This window comes from Cavia porcellus, unplaced genomic scaffold, assembly GCF_034190915.1.
Source record: "Cavia porcellus strain 051 isolate PalLab524CR breed Dunkin Hartley unplaced genomic scaffold, mCavPor4.1 scaffold_25, whole genome shotgun sequence".
Taxonomy (NCBI): Eukaryota; Metazoa; Chordata; class Mammalia; order Rodentia; family Caviidae; genus Cavia; species Cavia porcellus.
Genome location: NW_026947508.1, coordinates 27,263,242 through 27,284,452, shown reverse-complemented (window position 1 = coordinate 27,284,452; position 21,211 = coordinate 27,263,242). Strand labels below are relative to the sequence as shown.

General features: G+C 35.9%; 1 protein-coding gene across 7 annotated transcripts in view; it reads left to right on the top strand.

Annotated features, from left to right (window-relative positions):
* Positions 1–1,619: 1,619 nt before the first annotated feature.
* Positions 1,620–21,211, top strand: part of Zmym6 (zinc finger MYM-type containing 6) — a 36,628-nt gene continuing 17,036 nt past the window's right edge. The window contains exons 1-9 of one of the 7 annotated variants that reach the window (XM_003471066.5): positions 1,620–1,793; positions 2,983–3,139; positions 11,188–11,272; positions 12,017–12,266; positions 16,435–16,606; positions 16,706–16,897; positions 18,883–19,033; positions 19,763–19,878; positions 20,602–20,871. In XM_003471066.5, coding sequence (XP_003471114.2) covers positions 3,047–3,139; positions 11,188–11,272; positions 12,017–12,266; positions 16,435–16,606; positions 16,706–16,897; positions 18,883–19,033; positions 19,763–19,878; positions 20,602–20,871 — 1,329 coding nt within the window. In that variant the 5' untranslated portion in view covers positions 1,620–1,793; positions 2,983–3,046. Of the gene's footprint in view, positions 1,816–1,953; positions 2,156–2,982; positions 3,140–11,187; positions 11,273–12,016; positions 16,607–16,705; positions 16,898–18,882; positions 19,034–19,762; positions 19,879–20,601; positions 20,872–21,211 lie in introns of those variants that run through there. The other 6 variants (XM_013154056.3, XM_013154055.3, XM_013154054.2 and 3 more) reach the window with 6 other exon arrangements.

The following is a 21,211-nucleotide window of genomic DNA, read 5'->3' as shown; positions in this document are numbered from 1 at the left end:
TGGAGAAAAAAGTCTCTTTAACAAATGGTGCTGAAAAAACTGGATATGAACATGCAGAAAATTGAAACTAGATTTTTCTCTCTCATCCTGTACTAAAATCAAATCAAATAGACTAAAGATCTAGATATAAAACCAGGGATATTGGAAAACAACATTGGGAAACACTTAAAAGTCATAGGCACGAGCCAAAGCTTCCTAAATAGAACTCCAAAAGTAGAGAAAATCATATCAAGAATCAAAAAATGGCATTAGGGGCCAGGTAAATAGCTCAGCAGCACAAGTGCAAGTTCAGTTTTGGTATCAGAAAGAAAATGGCACTACCTCAAACTAAAAAGTATTTGACACATACACACATATCCATGTTTATAGCACAATTCACAATAGCTAAGCTATAGAAATAGCCTAAATGCTGATTAACAGATGAATGGATAAAAAAGTGGTATATTTAATGAATGGGATATTACTCAACCATAAAGAAGAATAAAAGCATATCATTTGCTGAAAAAAGGATGGAACTAAAAATTACAAATCATTATGTTAAGTGAAATTAGCCAGATTCAAAAAGTTAAATATCACATTTTCTTTTTATATAGAAACCTAAATAAATAAATAAATAAATAAATAAATAAATAAATAAAATGAAGTCATGGGAAACTAGGAGGTAGACGACTGGAGACCAGGAAGATAACCAAGGATGGGGATGGGGTGGGGAATAAAAAGGAGGAATAAATGGAATTGAAATTGTTTAAGATATGTTTGATGCAAGCTCCACTTCTCCAAACAAACCCCACACTATGTAATATCAACATGGACTAATAAAATAAGAAGGATGATTAGGGGGAAAAAATCCAAAACGTGAATAAGAGATTTGAACAGTTAGTTCAAATATGGAGAGCATATTCAGATTTCCCAAAACATGAAAAATGTGCCAACCTCATTGGTAACCTAGGACATGACAAATTAAAGCCACGGTGAGGTGTCACTATATACTCAAAAGGTCAAAATTAAAAAAGATGTTTAGTAGTAATCACTGGCAAAGATGCTGAGTGATTAAAACTCTCATACGTAGTTGGTGAGAGTATAACTGAAATAGCACTTAATTAATTAATTTTTGAGACACATTCTTACTATGTAGTGCAGGCTGGCCTTGAACTCACTTATGTAGTGCAGCCTGGCCTTGAACTCTTGGTGGTCCTCCTCCTCAGATTCTCAAGTGCTGGGATTACAAGCATGTGCCACCACACCCACCTCCAAATTTTGACTTCGTCAAGCTAATCTATATCATCATTTATATTGTCAGGATTCAGTGGGATGTTAGACCACAAGTGCTTAGCAAGCAATTGGCTTAATGAATGTCAGGTATTAGTTACTATTATGTTATGTTAGTTATTATTATGTTATGTTATTATTACAGACCACCTTTATCAACATGGGCATTAAAGAATAGAGCCAGGCACTTTCAGAGCCTTGTAACACCCCCCAAATCCCCCCAATCTCCCATTTTTTTTTTCCAAAATCAAGCCTCGGTCTCTTTAAGAAGTTAACCATAACTGAGGAGAGAGGCCTGCCGGGAAGACCCACTCAATTGTGGTCTGGTGCATTTTGGGAAAAGTGGGTGGAGATCAGGCTGGGAAGGTCCACTCAGCTCAATTCTGCGGCATGATGGGAAAAAAGGGCGGAGACCAGGGCTGAGAAAAATCCACTCAGCTCAGCTCAGGGGCATGACGGGAAGGAAAGGCGGAGCCTGGGGCTACACAGGCGGTGTTGGCCGGAGTTGCTTCCCGATGGGTCAGGTAAAAATTCCTGAGGGAGAAGGTACTTTTCCTCCTGGCGTGGGGGCTCTGGGTCCTATCTGAATTCCGCTCGTGGCTCCTCTAGGAGCTGGGAGGCGACAAAAGGGGGGTGCGCCTTGGCCGCCGCTGGAGAACCAGCAAGGGGGGCGGGGGCGGGGCGGGGCTGGCCGCGCCACGTGATGAGGCGGCGCGGGGCGGGCTTCCCTGTGGCGGCTGCCGAACCCCGTCCCCTCCGGGCGCGATGAGCGGCACTCGTGGGGCTCAGGCTTGCCCTCCGAGCCCGTGTTGACGCACAGGGGTGGGAATTGTTGGTGGAAACTGGGATTGGAAACGCGTGTGATACCCTGGGGGGTCGAACACCGGTTGGTTACCACAGGGTGGCAAGGGGTCAAAAGTTCTTACCTCTTTGGAACAGGCTTTTGAAACATCTGATTCCTGTCCATGGCTGTTTGGATAATGACAGTTTTAGAGAGCTTTTTTTTTTTCTTTGTAATTTGACTATTTACGCTTACAACTTAAAGTAATGTATTTGGGGGTAATAAGAATTTTTTTCCTGAATAGGTCTTTGTTTAGGGGAAGGTGTTTTGGCAATGAGGTTCGGAGGGAGCGAGTGAAAGGTTCAAATGGCCCATCTTAAGAAAAAATATACCTATTTACTTGTGGTGGGAATTTTTTTTTTTTTTTTTTTTTTTTTAAATCTGGAATGCTGCTGAGCTATACCCTCAGTCCTGGGATGGGATCTTGAGCGCTTTTTTTTTTTTTTTTTTAAGCTCTTTTAAGTATAGAGTTAACCCAAGAAATGGGTCTTTGAAGGGTTCCACTGAAGGTTTAGTTATGGTGAGGGTGCGAAAGTTGATATGCCCTATTTTGAGATGTAAAAGCTGATGGGACCTTCAAGTCATAATATTTACTGTATGGAATATTTCTTAAGTTGGTCTCTCTGACAGGTTCATAACTTCCTCTCGTGGCTACTTTGACCATATCAAATATCCCCGTACTTGCCTTTAAAGATACAATAAGAGAGAAGACTTATGTGACGGTAGCTACTAAAGGAGCAGACAAAAAGAATACAGTTACGCGTGCTCCCAGAATTGCTTTTCCTTACTGCACCCTAAACGTTTTGATACAGATAAACACAAAGAAAAAAAAAAAAAAACCATAAATACCAGGTCTTTATGTTGTGTTTTAGGGGTCAATCTATCCATTGCCAAGAAGTTTGTTTTAAACTGAAGAACGCCTCTGCATAAGAAAGAATGAAGGAACCTTTGGATGGTGGACGTAATAAAGCAATGACACCACAGCAAGAGCTTCTGGACAAAATTAAAGAAGAACCTGACGATGCTGCGGTAAGCATTTCCTCTTGATTTTTAAATTTAAACAGTTTTATCTGTTGAATTGAAAATTTTAGCTAGGCGCTTTTTGGTTTATAAGTTTAAACAACCCAAGTGATTTTTTTCACTATTAGATGGTTGGTGTGGTTTGAATGTATCCTCTACAGTTCTTGTTTGGAAACTTAATTCCCAATGTAGCATTACTGGGGATTGAGACCTAGTAAGAAGTGGTTAGATCATGAGAGTACTGCCCTTTTGAATGGATTAATGCAATTATCTCAGGAGTGGGTTACTTAAGAGTGGCTTATTACAAAAGTTGGCTCAGCCCCCTCCTGCTCTCTCTTTCTTGGGTGCTCTTGCTGTTTCACCTTATGCCACATTATGTTGCAGTAATAAGGCCTTGACCAGATGCAGCCCTAATATCTTGGACATCATATTCTCCAGAACTGTCAGGAAAAGAAATTCTTTACCTTGTAAATTATTGAGTCTGCCAGGCTGTGTTGCAGCAAAACAAAATGAACTGAGACAGTGGGAGAAAATCTGTAGTACACATGCCAAATCAGTTTGCTATCATTGAAAGCTCTAAAAAGTTCTCTGTCACTGGACTAAGATAATGGGTAGATCAGTCCTTCTGTGCTTTGAATGAACAAAATTTTGCTAACTACATGATAATGTATAAAGTAATATATAATACCATTTTTTCATATTTGGCATTTAAAAAAATTCTCTATATATAATGGTAGCTTCCTTCATGTAAGTGTTTATTGTTCAGGCTCTGGGGTCCAGGAGAGGACAGTAAGCTAAGTCCCCTCTATCATAGAGCTTACTGATTAATAAAGAAGACACATTATACAAGTAATGAATCCAGTTTTATATGTCATGACAGTGCTTTGGAAAAAAAGCCCCAAACAGGAAATCAGATGTAGTTTGGAGGGATTTAAAGATCTCCCTGAGGGAAGGATCTTAAGTTGAATTATGAAGAATGAACATTCTAGGTAAAGGACATGGGGGAGTGTATTCTAAAACCTACAAATAGGCAAGTTGAGTTGGAAAGATGCATTGTTCTTTGAAAAAATTGTAAAACCAGTGGGCTTGTATCAAAGATACAAAAATTGTGCTGATGATGAACAGTAATAATAGATAGTATTACTATCAATATACAATATATACTATGTCATAATGACATTATTAACTTAATAATCTTTATGTAGGTTTAGAGTGTATCACTCTTGTAACCATCTTATCTCCCTTTTACAAAAAAGGAAACCAAAGCAAAAAAGACGTAGGTAGTTTGCCACAGGTCACAGTTTATAAATGGCAAGGACTATTCAATCCCGATGTTCAGACTTCAGATCCTATGGTGTCCTATGGTGTTCTATGAAATACCTTTGTATATAGTTTGAGGCTAAATTTTTCAGGATCTTGTAGGTTTTGTTTTGGTTTTTGTAAGTGGAATAGTGATATGAAACAGATTTGTATTTATAAAAGAGCTTTCTGACTACCCATCAGGACCCAGATTAGAAACTCCAAAATTAATGTGGAGAATCAATTTGTTACTTTGACACAAACTTTTTCAGTTGGACAGTTCTTTTGCTTTATATTTGATATTTATTGACTTTATTGCATAATCCAAACCATACTATTTTAAAATGACAAATAAAATAGTATTTAATATCTCACACCATTTCACAGCCAGTATCATTCCAGAACAGAGATTCCAGATAGGTTTTGTCTCATTCATGGCCTTAGAAGCAGTGTCTGCAGAATGTGGAGGTAAAGCATCATGGCACACATGACACTTATTTTAAATTGTTTCTCTCTTTCTGCCAGAAGTACCCATTTGCCAAGTTTTGTGGATTCCACCTTTTAAATAGGTTTTGAATCTGTCCCTTATTTTTCTTCCCTGTTTCATAATTTCTTATCTGGAATTTCATATATTTCCTACTAATTCTTCTTTCAGTCACATACTTGACCAAAACTCTGAAAAGTGATGTTTGTATTCTTTATAGATTTGATGATATTGCTCTTTTATTTTTTCTTTGGTACTGGGGATTGAACTCACAACCTCATGTTTACCAGGCAAGTACTTTGAGCTGCTGAGCTAAATCCTTTCCTCTGTTGCTCTTTTTTTTTTTTTTTGTCTTTTTCCTTTTTTATCGGTACTGGGGATCGAACTCACAACTGCCTGCTTGCAAGGCAGGCACTTATGCCGCTGAGCTAAATCCCCAGCCCCCCTCTGTTGCTCTTTTAAGACCCTGTCTTTTCATAATAAATCATAGTGTGACATTCAGATTTAGCCTTTGTTTAGCCTTCAGTGTCATCACTCATCCTTCTTCCTACCTTTTCTAATCTGTGCTTCTGTGAACTACTATTTTCAGGTCACTAAAAGATTCATTTTGTTTTTGTTCTTTTTGTAGTTGTAATCAAACTTGACCTTGGGTTTGCCAGCCAGGCACTGTGCTGCTGAGCTGTATCACCAGAACTGATTTTGTTTTTTGAGACAGGGTCTCATTATGTAGTTTAGACTGGTTTTGAACTCAGTATGTGGCCCCAGCTGGCCCTGAACTTGTGGCAATCCTCCTGCCTCAGCCTTCTGAGTGCTGAGATTAGAGGCATGCACCTCCACTCCTGGCTTCAAAGATATATTTTGTTCAGCTTTATGTCCTTGCTTTTGTACTTGCAGAAGAAGAAATAATCATTGGGGATATAGATCAGCAGCATAAGTGCCTGCCTGGCAAGTACAAGGTTCTGAGTTTGATTCCTGGTACCAAAAAAAAAAAAAGGAATAATCTAGATAGCCTGATAAAATTGTCTACTCTTTTAAGGTCAAGTTTAACTGTCTGTCACTCAAATACAGAATTATTCTTTTCTTCTGTTGTATAGTACACGTCACTTTTATTATGGCATCTACTGCTCAGTGAATTTTATTTTTATGCTGATCATGCTAATCCTATTATCCTGTTATCCTTCAACTCCTTCCCTTACATTCATACTCTGGACTGCATTCTTTGAAGCCAGAGACTGGCCTTGAACTGATCTCCAATTCCTAGCACAATGACTGGTGCCAAGTACATGTTCAGTAATTAAAATAGAAGAGCTTCTGTTACACAGAGAGAAACTGTGTGAAAGGGGAAAAGTTTCAACTTGGGATACAAACTAAGTCGTCCCCCCCCCCCACTGTCTAGTATTTCTTTCATTTTACCTTACATGTTATGTCTAAACTTAACAAGTACTGTGCTATATGTTGTTTTTTGTGAATATAAAAGTGTGATAATGGAACTTGGCCTAACATCTTCAAATGAAAACTTAAATGTATAAGGACCTTTTAAATTCTTCTTGGTTCTTTCTAATGCTTCTATATGATTAGGCTGTATTTTCTCATGATCAAGGATGTGAACTGATCAGAAGGCCAACTGAACAAGTTGTGTATGTGATTTTCCATGCAATATCAATCTTACTAGAACACTGGAAAATAGAAACATCTAAAATGTTTAATATTATCTGATATATTAAGAGTTTGTTTTGGATAGTAAAGTTAGAGTTAAGCTCTCCAGTTTTTCAGGGAGTTTTTATTTCTGCTTATTATAATCCATAATACGTGAACATGTTTTTGTTTTTGTTTTTTTTTGGGGGGGGGACCAGAAATCAAAATGAGGACCTCGTGCTTGCCAGGCAGGTACCATGCCCCTGAGGTGCCTCGGCCCCTTTGAACATGGTGAAAGCAGTTTGCATATATTAATCCACATGCTGCTCTCACCTAGACTTTTTTTTTTTTTTTTTGTCTTTTTCGGTTTTTTTTTTTTTTTTTTATCGGTACCAGGGATCGAACTCACGACTGCCTGCTTGCAAGGCAGGCGCTTATGCCGCTGAGCTAAATCCCCAGCCCCTTCTCACCTAGACTTAAATACTGTTTTATTTCCACTTTGCAAATGAGGATCTGACACACAGATATTGACTTATCAACAGTCACACAATGAAGAATACTATTTGTGCTAGTCCACTTTCTATTGCTACAGAATTCTTGACATTATAAAGTAGTTTATTTTAGCTGAGCATAGTGGCTTATTTCTGTAATTTCGGCTATTTAGGAGACTAACAAGTCGAGTTTTAGGCCATCTTGAACAATGTAGTGAGATCTTGTCTCAGAAAAAGAAGTAGAAGGGGCAGGAAGCTGGGCATGGCGGCACACACCTGTAATCCCAGTACTTGGGAGGCTAAGGTAGAAGGACCACCTAGAATTTGAGGCCATCCTGGGCTACATAGTGAGTTTAAGACGAGTCTAAACTACATAGTGAGACCCAGTCTCAAAACAACAACAAAAAACAAAAGGCCTATGGATGCAACTCAGTATCACAGTGCTTAGCATGCCTGAGGTTTGGGTTCAGTCCCCAAATGCTGGCTCCCAAGTTTATTTTGGCTCACATTTGGAGCCTAGAAATCCAAGACCATGTTACTAGTATCTGATTGGCTTCTAGTGAGTGCATAGTGTTATTTTGTTGTAGTGGGAGAGTGGAAAGGCAAGAAAATGGGCATGAAAGAAACAAAACATGGTAGCTTCATTGTGTAACAACTTGGGTAACTGATTCAGTCCTGTAAGAAATCACCATTCATTCTTAACCACTTATCAGTTCAATTATTTAAATATAGAATGACCAAAAATTAAGAGCTGGGGATTTATCTCAGTGGCATAATCCCCTACCTGGCAAGTGCGAGGCTCAATCCCCAGTACCAATAAAACACAAAAAACAAAAACCAAATTGCATATTTTTCATTAATTTTTATAAGTTAATATAACAGGAAATATAAAAATGACAATTTTATTGGATTTATTCAATACATAAATCAACTGGTTAAAAATAAATTAATTAAAATCAACTGGTCAAAATGACACCTGCCCAAGTGATGTTTGAGGTAAACTGTTAAGTGGTTAATACTTATCTCTTAAGGGTCTTGTGACCTCTCAACACTCTTACTTTGGGAATCAGATTTCTTTTTTTTTTTTATCGGTACCAGGGATCAAACTCAGTACTTTGCACTTGCAAGGCAGGTGCTTATGCCGCTGAGCTAAATCCCTAGCCCCTAGGGAATCAGATTTCAAAATGAGCTTCAGAGGAGACAAACCATATTTAAATTATAACACTAAGTAATTTGGTGCTGTCATAACAAATTGCAATAGATTTACTTCTGTTTGAGAACTTAGAGGTGAAGAGCCAGTTAGTTCTCCAGGCTTTCCTTAAAAGGGCACTAATTCTGTTCATTAGGGCTCTACCTTAATTATTTCTCAAAGGCCACACCTTCAGCTATTTTTACTGTAGGGATGAGAATTTCAGTACGAATTTGGGGGCATGGGGACACAAATATTCAGTTCACAAACATTGCAAATAGTAAGATGTCATAGGCTGGATATGGTGGCACATGCTTGTAATCCCAGCACTCAGGGGGCTGAGGTAGGAGGATTGCTGTGAATTCAAGGCCAATTCGGGCTACAAAGAGAGTTCAAGGGCAGCCTGAACTGCACAGTGAAACTGTGTCTCAAAAAGACAGAAACAAAACTAAACAACAACAACAACAAAGCTTCAAAAAATAAAAATCATAATGAATTGAAATAACCAAACCAAAGGCTTTACAATCATTAGCACTGTCAGGTGAAGTAAAGAAAAGTATTTTTAGATTTTGATTGTAAAGGAAAGAAGATAGAACAGGGTTTTTTGTTGTTGTTGTTTGTTTATTTTGCTTTTTTTTTTTAGAAAGTGTCTTGCTGTGTAATTCAGGCTATCCTTGAATTAACTATGTAGTCCAAGCTGGCCTCAAACTCTTAAGTTGCCCTGCTGTCTCAGCCTCCTGAGTGCTGGGATTGCAGACATGTGCTGCCATACCAGACTGAGAGGGTAGTTCTTAAGGGAACAGGTTCACTTTTAAATTAGGAAGAAAACATTATATAGACAGAGAAGGGTGGAATATGAAGGGTAGAATGGAATGCTCAAGAAGGGAGAGAGAAAATGAATTCAGAATGTAAGGACCCTTTAAGAATGTTGCTTTTTCTGTAAGATAAGAGAACAGTTGGCTGAGTTTGAAGATGAAGGGAGAGTCAAGAGGTTGAGGGAGTTCTCACTTGCTTTTTTTTTTTAACCTGGTGAAATTGAAATATCTGTGAGGAAGAAATATGTGAGGTTTGAACTTGCAAGTAAGAAGACTTAGAGCAGTTACTTTGTGGAGTACAAATATTAAGAGATTGAGTTGATGATAAAACAGAATAATTTCTTTAAAATCTTAAGCATTCTTTTTGATAAGTAAAAAGAGGTATATATAATTTGTTGAATTTGTACCTCTTTGCAAGTTCCAATTAGTAAATAGTGTTTAAGAACACTATTTATTTGTTTAGGAACAACCAGTTGTTCCTAATAGTTCCAAATAGTTTAGGAACTATTTGTTTATATGTTTAGGAACAGCCAGTTGAATGGACCTGTATTAATTCATTCCACAAATATTTATTAGATGCTATAATTATGAAATTAGTAACTGTGAGAATTAGCATTTTTTAGGTACCTATCCTATATATTTTATTAAATCACTTATTTCCCTGTATTGGCCCATGAATTAGGTAATAGCTTTATTTTAAAGATGAGGAAATTTAAAACTAAGGAAGATTCAGTAACTCATTTAAAAGCCAAGATTATATCTGTTTCTGTCTTCTGTCAGAATCCATTATCTTCTCTATTGGGTTGTGTTTACTGTGCTGGGTGTTGGGTATATGGAGGTGAAGAAACAGATGTGGTTTCCATACATGGTACCTTCTAGTAAATGAAGCTTGTGTTAGCCATTAATTATCCAAATAAGTATGAAATAATTTTATGATAAATGTTATTAGAGAAAGGAAATAAAACTATAACAAAGCAACTTAATTTTACTTGAAGGCCAGATTTTGATTTTATTGTAGCAGTGATATTGTATTTGTACATTTATGAGAGAAACATCATTGTTTTTGGAACTGAGATACCTGGATTTGATTACTGTTTGTGTACTTAATGTCTTTGTGCCCTTGGGAAAGTTTCTAAACATCTTTCCTCACTTATAGAGAAATACATATGTGTGAGTCTTATAGGCAGCATCTCTTTTGGTAGCATAGTATACATCATGAGGAATGATGAATTCATGCAGTGGTTCTCAATTTTAGTATTCAGTAGTCTAAAGATATTTCAAATGTAGACAGTTTATTTTGATAAGGATGAAATACCATTACTGTTTCAAAGGTGTCAGATTGTCTTTTTAAACTTCACTTTAAAATGTAAGGAAGCTATTTTAACTCCTAAAATAAAAGAAAAAATAAGTAGTTATGATCTCTGAATAAAGGGCAGTCTTTTTCAAGATAGGTAGTCATTTAATGTGTTCAAAGATTAAATTTATTGTACAACATTTTAAAGTCATGTTAAGGATTAATCTGATTTAGACTGATGAATTTGAGTATAATGAACAGATTGCATTGAAATTTTTGTATCTTTTCTGCGATTAATAGATATGACAGCTAGTAAGTCTGTTGACTACAATTACTAATTTAGATCTAAATTCTAAATCTTGCATGTTTCACTTTATCACTTTCTTGTAAATACATTCTAAAAAATGAGTATTATAGAGATTTGAATAGCTATGTATTATACATTGAGTACATTTAAAAAATAAACATAATGGCCAGGTGTGGTGGTGCATGCTTGTACTCCCAGCACTCAGAAGGCTGAGGCCGCAGGATCACTATGAGTTCGAGGCCACAGTTTGGCTACAAAGTGATTTCAAGGCCAGGCTGAACTGCAGAAGGAGACCTTGTCTCAAAAACAAACAACAATAACAACAACAACAAAAACCCCCAAAAAACTTTTAAAAACATTTTTCAGTTCTGAAAGTTTGCCTTTATAAAGATTAAATCTGGTACAATACATAATAAAATTTGACTTTTGTGAAAGTGATTATGATTAGAACATGTAAACAATGATAGAATTAGTATTTGGTTGAATTTGTAGTTTACTTAAGTATATTTATTTCTCTCTCTTTTTTTGGTCTTTTAAAATAAGGAGTATGCTTGTGCCCAACAGCCGAAAACTCAAGGAAGTGAACTGAAAATCAGTGCTGTATTTTCAGTTAATGAAAGTCCTCTAGGTAAGACACAGAACTGTAAAAGTTAGTTACAGTTAACATTGCTTATTGTATAGTAGAATTAAGGGCCACACTTCTTCTATCTTACTCATCTATAGTTTTTAGGCAATTGGAGCTGGTCTTTACTAGCATTTAAAAAATGAAATAAAATAAAATTACATCAGAATGTGATGCATATAGTAAAAAAATGGATTGTTTCATGAAATTTTCATTTTAATTACTTGTTTATGGTTCTGTATTTTGTTTTGCTTTGTTTTGAGACAGGGTCTTATTTTATAGTTCATGCTGACCTTGAGTTCACTATGTAGTTTAAGGCTGGCCTTCTCCTTAGCCTCCTGATTTCTGGGATTATAGGTGTATGCCACAATTCCTGGCCTGTGACAGTAAATTATACACAATCCTCCACAAATATATGTACGTGAGAAATAAGTTATAATTTAAAATGTAATTTTTTCTTTTTTTCTTTTTTTTTTTTTGGTACTAGGGATCGAAATCATGACTGCACGCTTGCAAGGCAGGCACTTATGCCACCGAGCTAAATCCCCAGCCCCTAAAATGTAATCTTTACCAGGGATCGTGGTTAAAAAAAAAAAAAAAAGTTTGAAACCCCTTGTTTTGGATTACTTATTATTTCATTAGTGTTGGATTTCAAAGCATTAGATTTGAAAACTGAGAAACTTTGTACTGTAGAATATATTTGCCATAATTCTAATCCTAAAACTTTTTCTTCATATTTTGTTTTTCTAGCTCAACAGCTGACCCCTCGCTTTCAACTTTCTGTCCCATCATCAGCCCCAAATATATTGCTTCCTGCAGTTCCAGCTGTAGCTCTTAAAGTTTTTTGTTCTGGTTGCAAAAAAATGCTTCATAAGGGGCAAACTGCGTATCACAAGACAGGATCTACTCAGCTCTTCTGTTCCACACAATGCATCACTGGATTTCCTTTACCTGTCTTCCTTACACCTCCTTCCAAGAAAACCTGCACAAACTGTTCCAAGTATCAAAATTTTAATGCCATCCCTTTTCACTTTACTTTTTCAAATGTGTGTATAGTTTAGTGAGAGATGCTAGTGCTAATTTAAATGTATTTAGCACATTTCTATGGAAGTTGCTTTTCAACTTACTTGGGAATTTGCAAATTAGTCTACTTTTTCAACATCAAATAAGTGACTTAGTGTTAGAAGTATTGCCTAACCCAGTTGTCTATCTTAGTGTAAATTTTCTATGGAAAAAAATAAACCATTTGTGGGAATTACAGGACCACTCATATATATTATAATTGTGAACAGCAACCATTTAAAATTAGTTAACAGTTGTCTTGAAAGTTACTGAAATTTAGAATAAAATAGTAACACTTTTGTAGTATGTAAAAGTTATTTAATTCTTTAGAAGGTAAAAATTCTAAGGAGTTATGACTATCAGTGTTTGTTTGTAATCTCCTTGTGAACTTTCATGAGGTTATTGTTGCTTTACAATAATGCTTAGAAATATGAAGAAACAGCAAAGTTGCATAAGCTTTTTTCTCACTTAGTATTTGAGGAATTTGGCATGTTTTTGCCTGTTTTTGTCGTATTATAATTTTAGGGATATACTGTGAGGTTTCAACTGCAGCCAAGCTTTATCCACTGGAGCCAATGGGACTAGATTTAGTGGCTACCCCAGAATCCCATACCATGAGATAGATATCTCCTTGCTAGCCAGCAGCTGCCACGAGTAGAAAAATGAATGAAAAAAAGCAGATGAAATTTTTAAAAATTTGGAGGCTGGGGATTTAGTTCATGAGTTTGATCCTCAGTACCCCCCCGCCCAAAAAAAAAAAAGTTTGCATTCACAGTGATCACTAACATAGAGTAAGAAAAGTTAAGAGCTTGGTTTTATTACTAGGAATATAGCTCAGTGGTAAAGTACTTGTTGAACATGCGAGGGGCCTTAGGTTGGATCCCCAGCACTGCCCAAAAAAGGGGAGAGAATGGCATGGTAGTTCACACCTGTAATCCCAGCACTTGGGAAGCTGAGGCAGGAGGATTGTGACTTGGAGGCCAGCCTGACCTACAAAGCAAGACCTTGTCTCAAAAAGAAAAACCAAAAACTGCTTGATTTTTAAATTGTGACTCTGTGACTTACAAGCTGAGTAAGATTGGGCCAGATATTTGAACTGTTCTGAACCTCAGTTGTTTATTTGCAAATAAAAGCTAATTCTTAGGCTTTGTTTATGTTGTTGTTTTTTTGAGACAGAGTTTCACTGTGTAATTCAGGTTGGTCTTGAACTCACTCTGTAGCCCAGGCTGGCCTTGAACTCATGGCAGTCCTGCCCCTGCCTCCTAAGTGCTAGGATTACAGGTGTGTGCCACTATGCCTGGCTATAGGCTTTTTTTTTTTTTTTTAAACTTTGGAGATATGTAACAGTTTATCTGCTTGATGTGTTAGTTTATCTTTTTTTTTTCCCCCTATTTTCTTTTTTGGTACTGGGAATTGAACTCAGGGCCTTGCATTTGCCAGGCAGGCACTGTGGCACTGATCTACATCCATAGCCCTTGTTTTGTGTTTCTGAGACAGAGTCTTGCTTTGTAGGTCAGGCTGGCCCTAAACTCACTATGTATTCCAGGCTGGACTCAAGCTCTATAAACAATTTTCCTTCATAAATCTCCTGAGTGCTGGGATACCCAGTATACACCATCATACCCAGATAGCCTAAATTATCTAAAAGTAAATCCTGCTAAGATAAAAATGTCCAACTAACAAGGAGAGAGGGACTTTTTAAATATTTTATCTAAATATTTGCAGTTAGTTTTCAAATGCCTTTGTAATACCTTACTTTAATACACTGTCATTTTAATGAAACTAATATTAAATAGTAAATTTAGTTTCCTGGTTTTAAGATATTTTTTCATCATATCACATATCAAAATACAATGTATTAAAACATTTTTTTTCAGTACTGGAGGATTGAAGTCAGGCGTACTCTATCATTGAGCCATACCCCTACCTTTTTAAAAATTGTTTTAAAAATTTTTTTTGGAGACAGGGTCTCTCTAATGTAGTTCAGGCTGACCTTGAGCTAGTGCTACTCCTGCCTAAGCCTCCCGAGTGCTGGGACTACATGTGTGTGCCACTGCACTGGCTTTGTTTTTAAAATTTTGATACAGGGGCTTGTTCAATTGCCCAGGTGGAACTCAAACTTGCAGTCCTCCTGGTTCAACCTTCCTGAGTATTGAGATTACAGTATTATAGGAATATAATTAAATGAACTAAAATTTGAAGATCATAGCATTACTTACATATCCAAATACATGTTGGTTGTGGCTTTTTTCTTTTTACCATGATGTTGCTTATGTGTGTGTGCATGCTCCTCTACATGCAGTGCTGGGGATTAAACTTAACTTCCTCATCATCACACAACGCGAGTGTTCCCCACTGAGCTATCTCCTTACTCCCTTCAAAAACTGTTTTGACCTCTCAATTTGCCTTTGCCTTTAGAGCGTATAAAAACATTAAATTAGGTTAGGCTCGATTAGGTGATAAATCTGTCTTTTCAACATGTGCCAAAGTTCTACAAATTGCCAAAGCTACTTGATGCCTCATCAGGTCAGCATACTAGGTGATGAAATGGAATACTGATATTAAATGGTGAGATTTAACCGTAAAATTAAATTTTTCTTTTAAGGATTTTTGTAAGTTAAGAGAAAAAAGAAATTAGAAAAAATTATTTTGAGCCCATGTTATTATAGGAAGAGGTGTGTTTTTTCCCAAAATAAATGTAAAGGCATAGTGCTCTTTGAAAAAAATACTCATATAAATACATAAGGTTTAGAGTATATTTGTATTTGTATGTACATATTTTCCTTATGAATTAATTCTTACTTGCTTATATATATATAGAAGTGGCAGATTCGTCTTACTAAATAAAATTTATTGCTGTTTCAGTAAAAAAAAAAATACTACTTTTGTCCAAAATTAATCCTTCATCTGCATAAAAGCATATATCCATTTGATTTCAAAGATTGTCATGTTTTTAAGACTAGGTGAATTTTAGAAAATTAAATTTTGTTATTTCATATTTATCATGGAACAGGCTTGCATAATAAAGATAATATAAGAGACAGGATAGTGGAATGATTAACTCCAAAGTGCTTGAGTTTATAGCCTGGTATCATTGTTTACCCACACTATAATTTGATATCCTTATTTGTAAAGTGAAAATTATAATACTTCCTGCATTATTGTGGTATTTAAATTGGGTAATTTGAGTAAAGAGAACAATGCCTGACATATAGTAATTACTCAGTACACTTGTAACATTTAATATTACTGTCACAATTGTTCTTGACTTTATCACCTATGCTAGTATTTGTCTATTTCTTTCAATTTTTTTTTATATTATTGGGAATCAAACTAAGTATCTTGCACTTGTCAGGCAGGTGCTACACTGCTGAGTCATATCCCCTGCCCTTGTTTCCTTCAGTTTTTATACTTGTTTGAAGAATAGCAGTACTTAGCTTCTGTTTACCAGGGTGTTGCTATCAATGCTTATTGCAGTAATCAGCTGTTACAAGCACAAGGTCCTGCATTTGATTCCCAGTACCAAAAGGAAAAAAAGCTCTTACGAAATGGCTCTACAGATCTTACAGAACTGTTGAGTTATTTGTGGTATTCTTATTTCATTTATGGCTATATTCTATATACCATGCTAATTCTTATATTAGTCTTTGGTATATCATGTTTCCCCATATTTTAATTTAAAAAATCTATTTACTGTTTCCTTTAAGTTTTTACACTGGCAGTGTCGGGTAGTAAAAGGACACATGTGGTGGGGTCTGAGTTGTGGGATGACCACTGAATCTTGTCCCACTGGTTCCAACAGATGAAATTTTTTTTTTGGCTATGAGCATTGGGCTGGTATATTTTAAATTCTTCATTCACACAGCTAATAATTAGAAATTATAAACCTCATTTTAATACATGAGAATTGAGACAGTAATTGCCTTTCTCATCATCACTCAGCTGGAAGTAACAGAACTATTATTAAAACCAGGTTTTCGGATACTTTATCCAGGGCTTTATCCCACTATACAATGACTGCCCCCTAGTAACTACTACCTTAGCTTACAAAGAGGAAGGAGTTACAGTTGTTGCATATTTCATTTTAACTTTGTTATTTATTTTAGAGACATTTTAAATCCAAAGGATGTGATCACAACTCAATTTGAAAATTCTGCTAACAAAGATTTCTGCAGTCAGTCATGTTTGTCTTCTTATGAGTTAAAGAAAAAACCTGTTGTTACCATATATACCAATAGTATTTCAACTAAGTGCAGTATGTGTCAGAAAAATGCTGATGTAAGTTACATTTTACTTTCATTGAGATTCTGTTCAAAGATCAGAGGCATTTTAACTGGCTCTGCTTATTTTGTGTGTATGTGTGTTTCTATTTCCTAGACTCGATTTGAAGTTAAGTATCAAAATGTGGTACATGGTCTTTGTAGTGATGCTTGTTTTTCAAAATTTCATTCTACCAACAACCTCACCATGAACTGTTGTGAGAACTGTGGGAGCTATTGCTATAGTAGCTCTGGACCTAGCCAATCCCAGAAGGTTTTTAGTTCAACAAGTGTCACAGCATATAAGCAGGTATGAACATCAATTTGTCAAACATAGTTAAATTTAATCCTAAACTGGCTGCACAGAGATGAACTGCAAAATAAAAGAGTGAACTCAAGAAAAAAAAGACTCCTCCCATCCTTTCAACCTCATGTGTGAATTCCTCTTCAGAAAAATAGGGTAGATTTTGATACTGTAGAATGACTGTAGAATGAGATGATAATAGGCGTTTTAGGTCAGTTTTTAAGGCTGTCTTCATTACTGAGACTTTATAGTTGTAATTTCAGGATTTTTTGTGTGAAATATTTTGTAGAACAGTGGCAGTGAAGAAAACTGCTTATAAAGAAACTGAGCAAGTCATATCTTTTCATTCTAAAATATGGGTTGGAATGAGTTGTAATTATTTTGGCAACATCATCCTTTTAAAATACTTTAACCTTGTCTACTGCAATAAATAATGAGTTAATCTGGTTGAAAATGTATCATGTGAGTTTATTACTAGGTGATTTGGATTTTTAAAGGTATCTTAATTGTATCCCAACACTTAGGAGGCTGAGGCAGGAGAATCATTGAAAATTTGAGATCTGTCTAGGCTACAAAGTGAGTTCAAGGCCAGCCTGAACTGCATAGTGAGACCCTGTCTCAAAAAGACAAAAAATAAGTAAATAAAAATTAAAAATTTTAAGTTAGCAAATTTTTGATTTGTTAATAGATCAGTTGGTAGTTTATATTCATTAGTCAAAACTTAACTCTTCTAACAATTGCCACTTTTGGCAATCTGGTTCCTGCTGTCACAGGAAAATAATTACTATTTTGTAAATTCAAAAATCGGTTCCATTCGTGGGCTGGGGATTTAGCTCAGTGACATAAGTACCTGCCTTGCAAGTGCACAGTCGTGAGTTCAATCCCTGGTACCAGTAAAAAAAAGAAACCTTATTTAAAAATCAGTTCCATTCTTAAGTTTTAAAGCAGTATTATACTGTATGGGAACTGCATAAACAAGGGTCCTCTTTTACTAGGAAGGTACATGCAATTTTACATTTATATTTCCTTGCCATTTACTCTTACTGAGAGACCATTTAGTTTATCAGTGACAGGATAGTGTAGGGGTTAGAAGCCTAAATTTTGTAGTCTGGGAGATGTGTAATTTCCCACTTCTGTTTATCTTGTAGAACAACCCCCCTTCCTAGTTCTGGAGATTGAACCCAAGGCCTTGTGCATACTAGGCAAGCTTTTTAACACTGATCTATACTCCCAGCCCTTGTCTGTGAGTTAAATGTAAACTTTTTGTTAATGTAATTTTTAAAAGTATTTTACTGGGCTGGGGACATAGCTCAGTGACACAATGCCTGCCTGACAAGCAGAATGTCCCGAGTTTGATTCTCGGTACAAAAAAACTTATAAAACTTGATCTAAAAGTACTTCACTGTGTTACTGAAAGAATTCTATGATACAGTAAGCACACATTGTTTAGCATGGGATCTGGCTTCTGGTAAACTTTCAAAAAGTAATAAATGATAGCCACAATCATTAAAACATGAATAAACAGGCAAATTTTACTATGAAACAGCGTAAAAAATAGTTTTGTAGAATCTCCTGGTATGCATTAAACATCATTTCTGTCTCTTGCTAAACAGTCTTAATAAGTAACATTAGAGGTGGTAGACTTTTCTAGACCGAGGTCAAGTTATGTACTGAATATGGCCTTCTAGACTATCTGGTTCCTTTTGCTTATATGTGGTGAGAAAACTGTTCTGACTATCCAATTTATTACTTGTAAAGTGTTTTGTTGTCACTAAAATACCTAATTTTATCTAATTTTCTGTTTATATTTTATTATTGTCTGAAAGAACTTGATTTTCCCACATTCCAACTTGCAAAACAATCTAATATTAGTGTGGCCTAGTTGTCATGTTCAGATATTTCAATGAATGGCAATGATAGTCCTTTTTCTTTTCAGAACAGTATTTAATCTTACATCCTAGGATCTAACTGTTATTTTATTATCTTAATAGAATTCAGCCCAAACACCTCCGTATGCCCTGGGGAAATCATTGAGGCCATCGGCTGAAATGATTGAGACTACAAATGACTCAGGAAAAACAGAGCTTTTCTGCTCTATTAATTGCTTATCTGCTTACAGAGTTAAAATTGTCACTTCTTCAGGTAATATTTAAATTTGACAAATTTACAGATTCAGTAACTGTTAAGACCATAACTGCTTTTCTCTCCTATTGTTACAAACTAAATTTATCTGTATGGTTAAATAAAGACTCAAGGTTGGTTTATTTTTAAAGAACTGGTTTTTTAGTGCAAATAGTTGTGGGATGTATTTTATAGTTTCACATATGAAAAGAAAAAAATAATTGTAAGTCGTAGGTTAGTTTTTGTGTGAGGGTTGAAGTTGTAGTTAGATTTAAAGCTGACTGTAAAGTTTGCTGATTTTGTGTGTGTGTTTATTATAATTGGCCTTCCATATCTGTGGGTTCTACTTTCATGGATTCAACCAGGCAGATCAAAAATATTCAGGGAAAATAATTGCATCTGTACTGAACATGTAGCTGTTTTCTTGTTATTCCTTAAATAATAGATACAGTAACTGTTTACACAGTGTTTACATTTTATTAGTTATTTTAAGTAGTTTAGAGATGATTTAAAGTATACAAGTAGATGTTTGAGAAGATATATGTAAATTATATGTAAATACTGTGCCATTTTATATAGATAGGGAGGATCTACAGATTTTGTTGTCCTTGGGGAGTCCTAGAACTAATGCCCTGAGGATATTAAAGGATGACTATACTGAGTATTTGTTGTTGTTTTTTTACTTTTAGAATTTTGGATTATTTGTGCACTTGGGTAACATTCATTTTTTAAAAATTTTTTGTCATCAAGGTGTCCAGGTTTCCTGTCATAGTTGTAAAACCTCAGCAATCCCTCAGTATCACCTAGCTATGTCAAATGGAACTATATACAGCTTCTGCAGCTCCAATTGTGTAGTAGCTTTCCAGGTATGATTGAAGGTAGTATTTTTTCTGTGTAGTTCTCTTAGGTGAAATACTCACCTGGTGAAGGTCCGTACTTAGAAAATTTTAAATTTAAACTAAAAAAAAAAAAATCTATTCAACGAGAATTCCAGAAGTCATTTCTACAAAATGATTCACCCGAGATGTTGGGCTTCCTTACTTGAGGTCCTTGCATAAGGTGCTCTTCCCTTCCACTTTCTCACTTAGCTCCTTCCCTATCAAATGGGGTGTGGGTGAGTAGGTTGCAAGGTGATGAATAGTAGGCTGTTGGGGATCATGTGTCACTTCCTATTGACCTGTGGCATGAAATTGAAAGTATGCACTTGTCCCATTTTCTCCTCATCCCAGTCCACACATAAAAATTGAATTTAGTGATTCCATGGAAGAGACTGCTGGTGACCACTGTGTTGTAATGCCATGAAGAGTTAGTGCTGGGCTTGCAGAAGGCGGGTACCTTGGGGGAACAGACAGGCATGTTGAATTTTTTAGCGGTGTGTCTTGGAGATCTTTAAAGCCTGGATTCCAGTCCTCTATCTTCTTATCCATTCATCTACATTCCAATTCTACATTGGAAGTATATTATTGAAACTCATTCAGTGAAAAGATGTTAAAAAAGTTTGAGGCAGAATTAATTTATTAAAAAGAAGTAAAAATCAGTAAGTTACATTATTTCTCAATTGATAAAACCTTTGCTTTGTATTCATTTAGAATGTATTTAACAAGCCGAAAGGAGCAAACTCTTCAGCAGCAGCCCCATCTCAGGGTCAAGTGGTTGTGAGCACGCCCTCCGGGTCAGCAGTGTCAGCAGGAAGAGGTGGCACCTCTTTTTCCAGTTCTGTCAGTGGTGCTGCCCCAGCTGACTTCCAGACTCCTGCTGAACAATCCCAGCAGGTTGCTTTAGCCCATACACTTGTAAAACTCAAATGTCAGCACTGTAACCAAATGTTTGCCACAAAGCCAGAGCTGCTCTTCTACAAGGTAAAGCACAGTTGTGAAAGGATTGCATCCATTAGATGCACTTCTGTGTCTGTCTTTAATAGTTAACTCAATTTGCTTTGAAATGTAAAAGAAAAAAAATTTCAGTTCCCCATTTAATTTTGTACTTTTTAAATATATTGGATTTTTCTTATTAGACAAACTATGTGATATTTAAGCTCCTGAGTCTGATTTACTCCATATAACATTAGGGTCTCAAGGTACATCCATTTTCCTACAAATGATTCTTTATTCTTTTTGGCAGAGTAGTACTCCATTGTGTATAAATACCACCTTTTTTTTTGATACTAGGATTTGAACTCAGGACCTTGTGCTTGCCAGG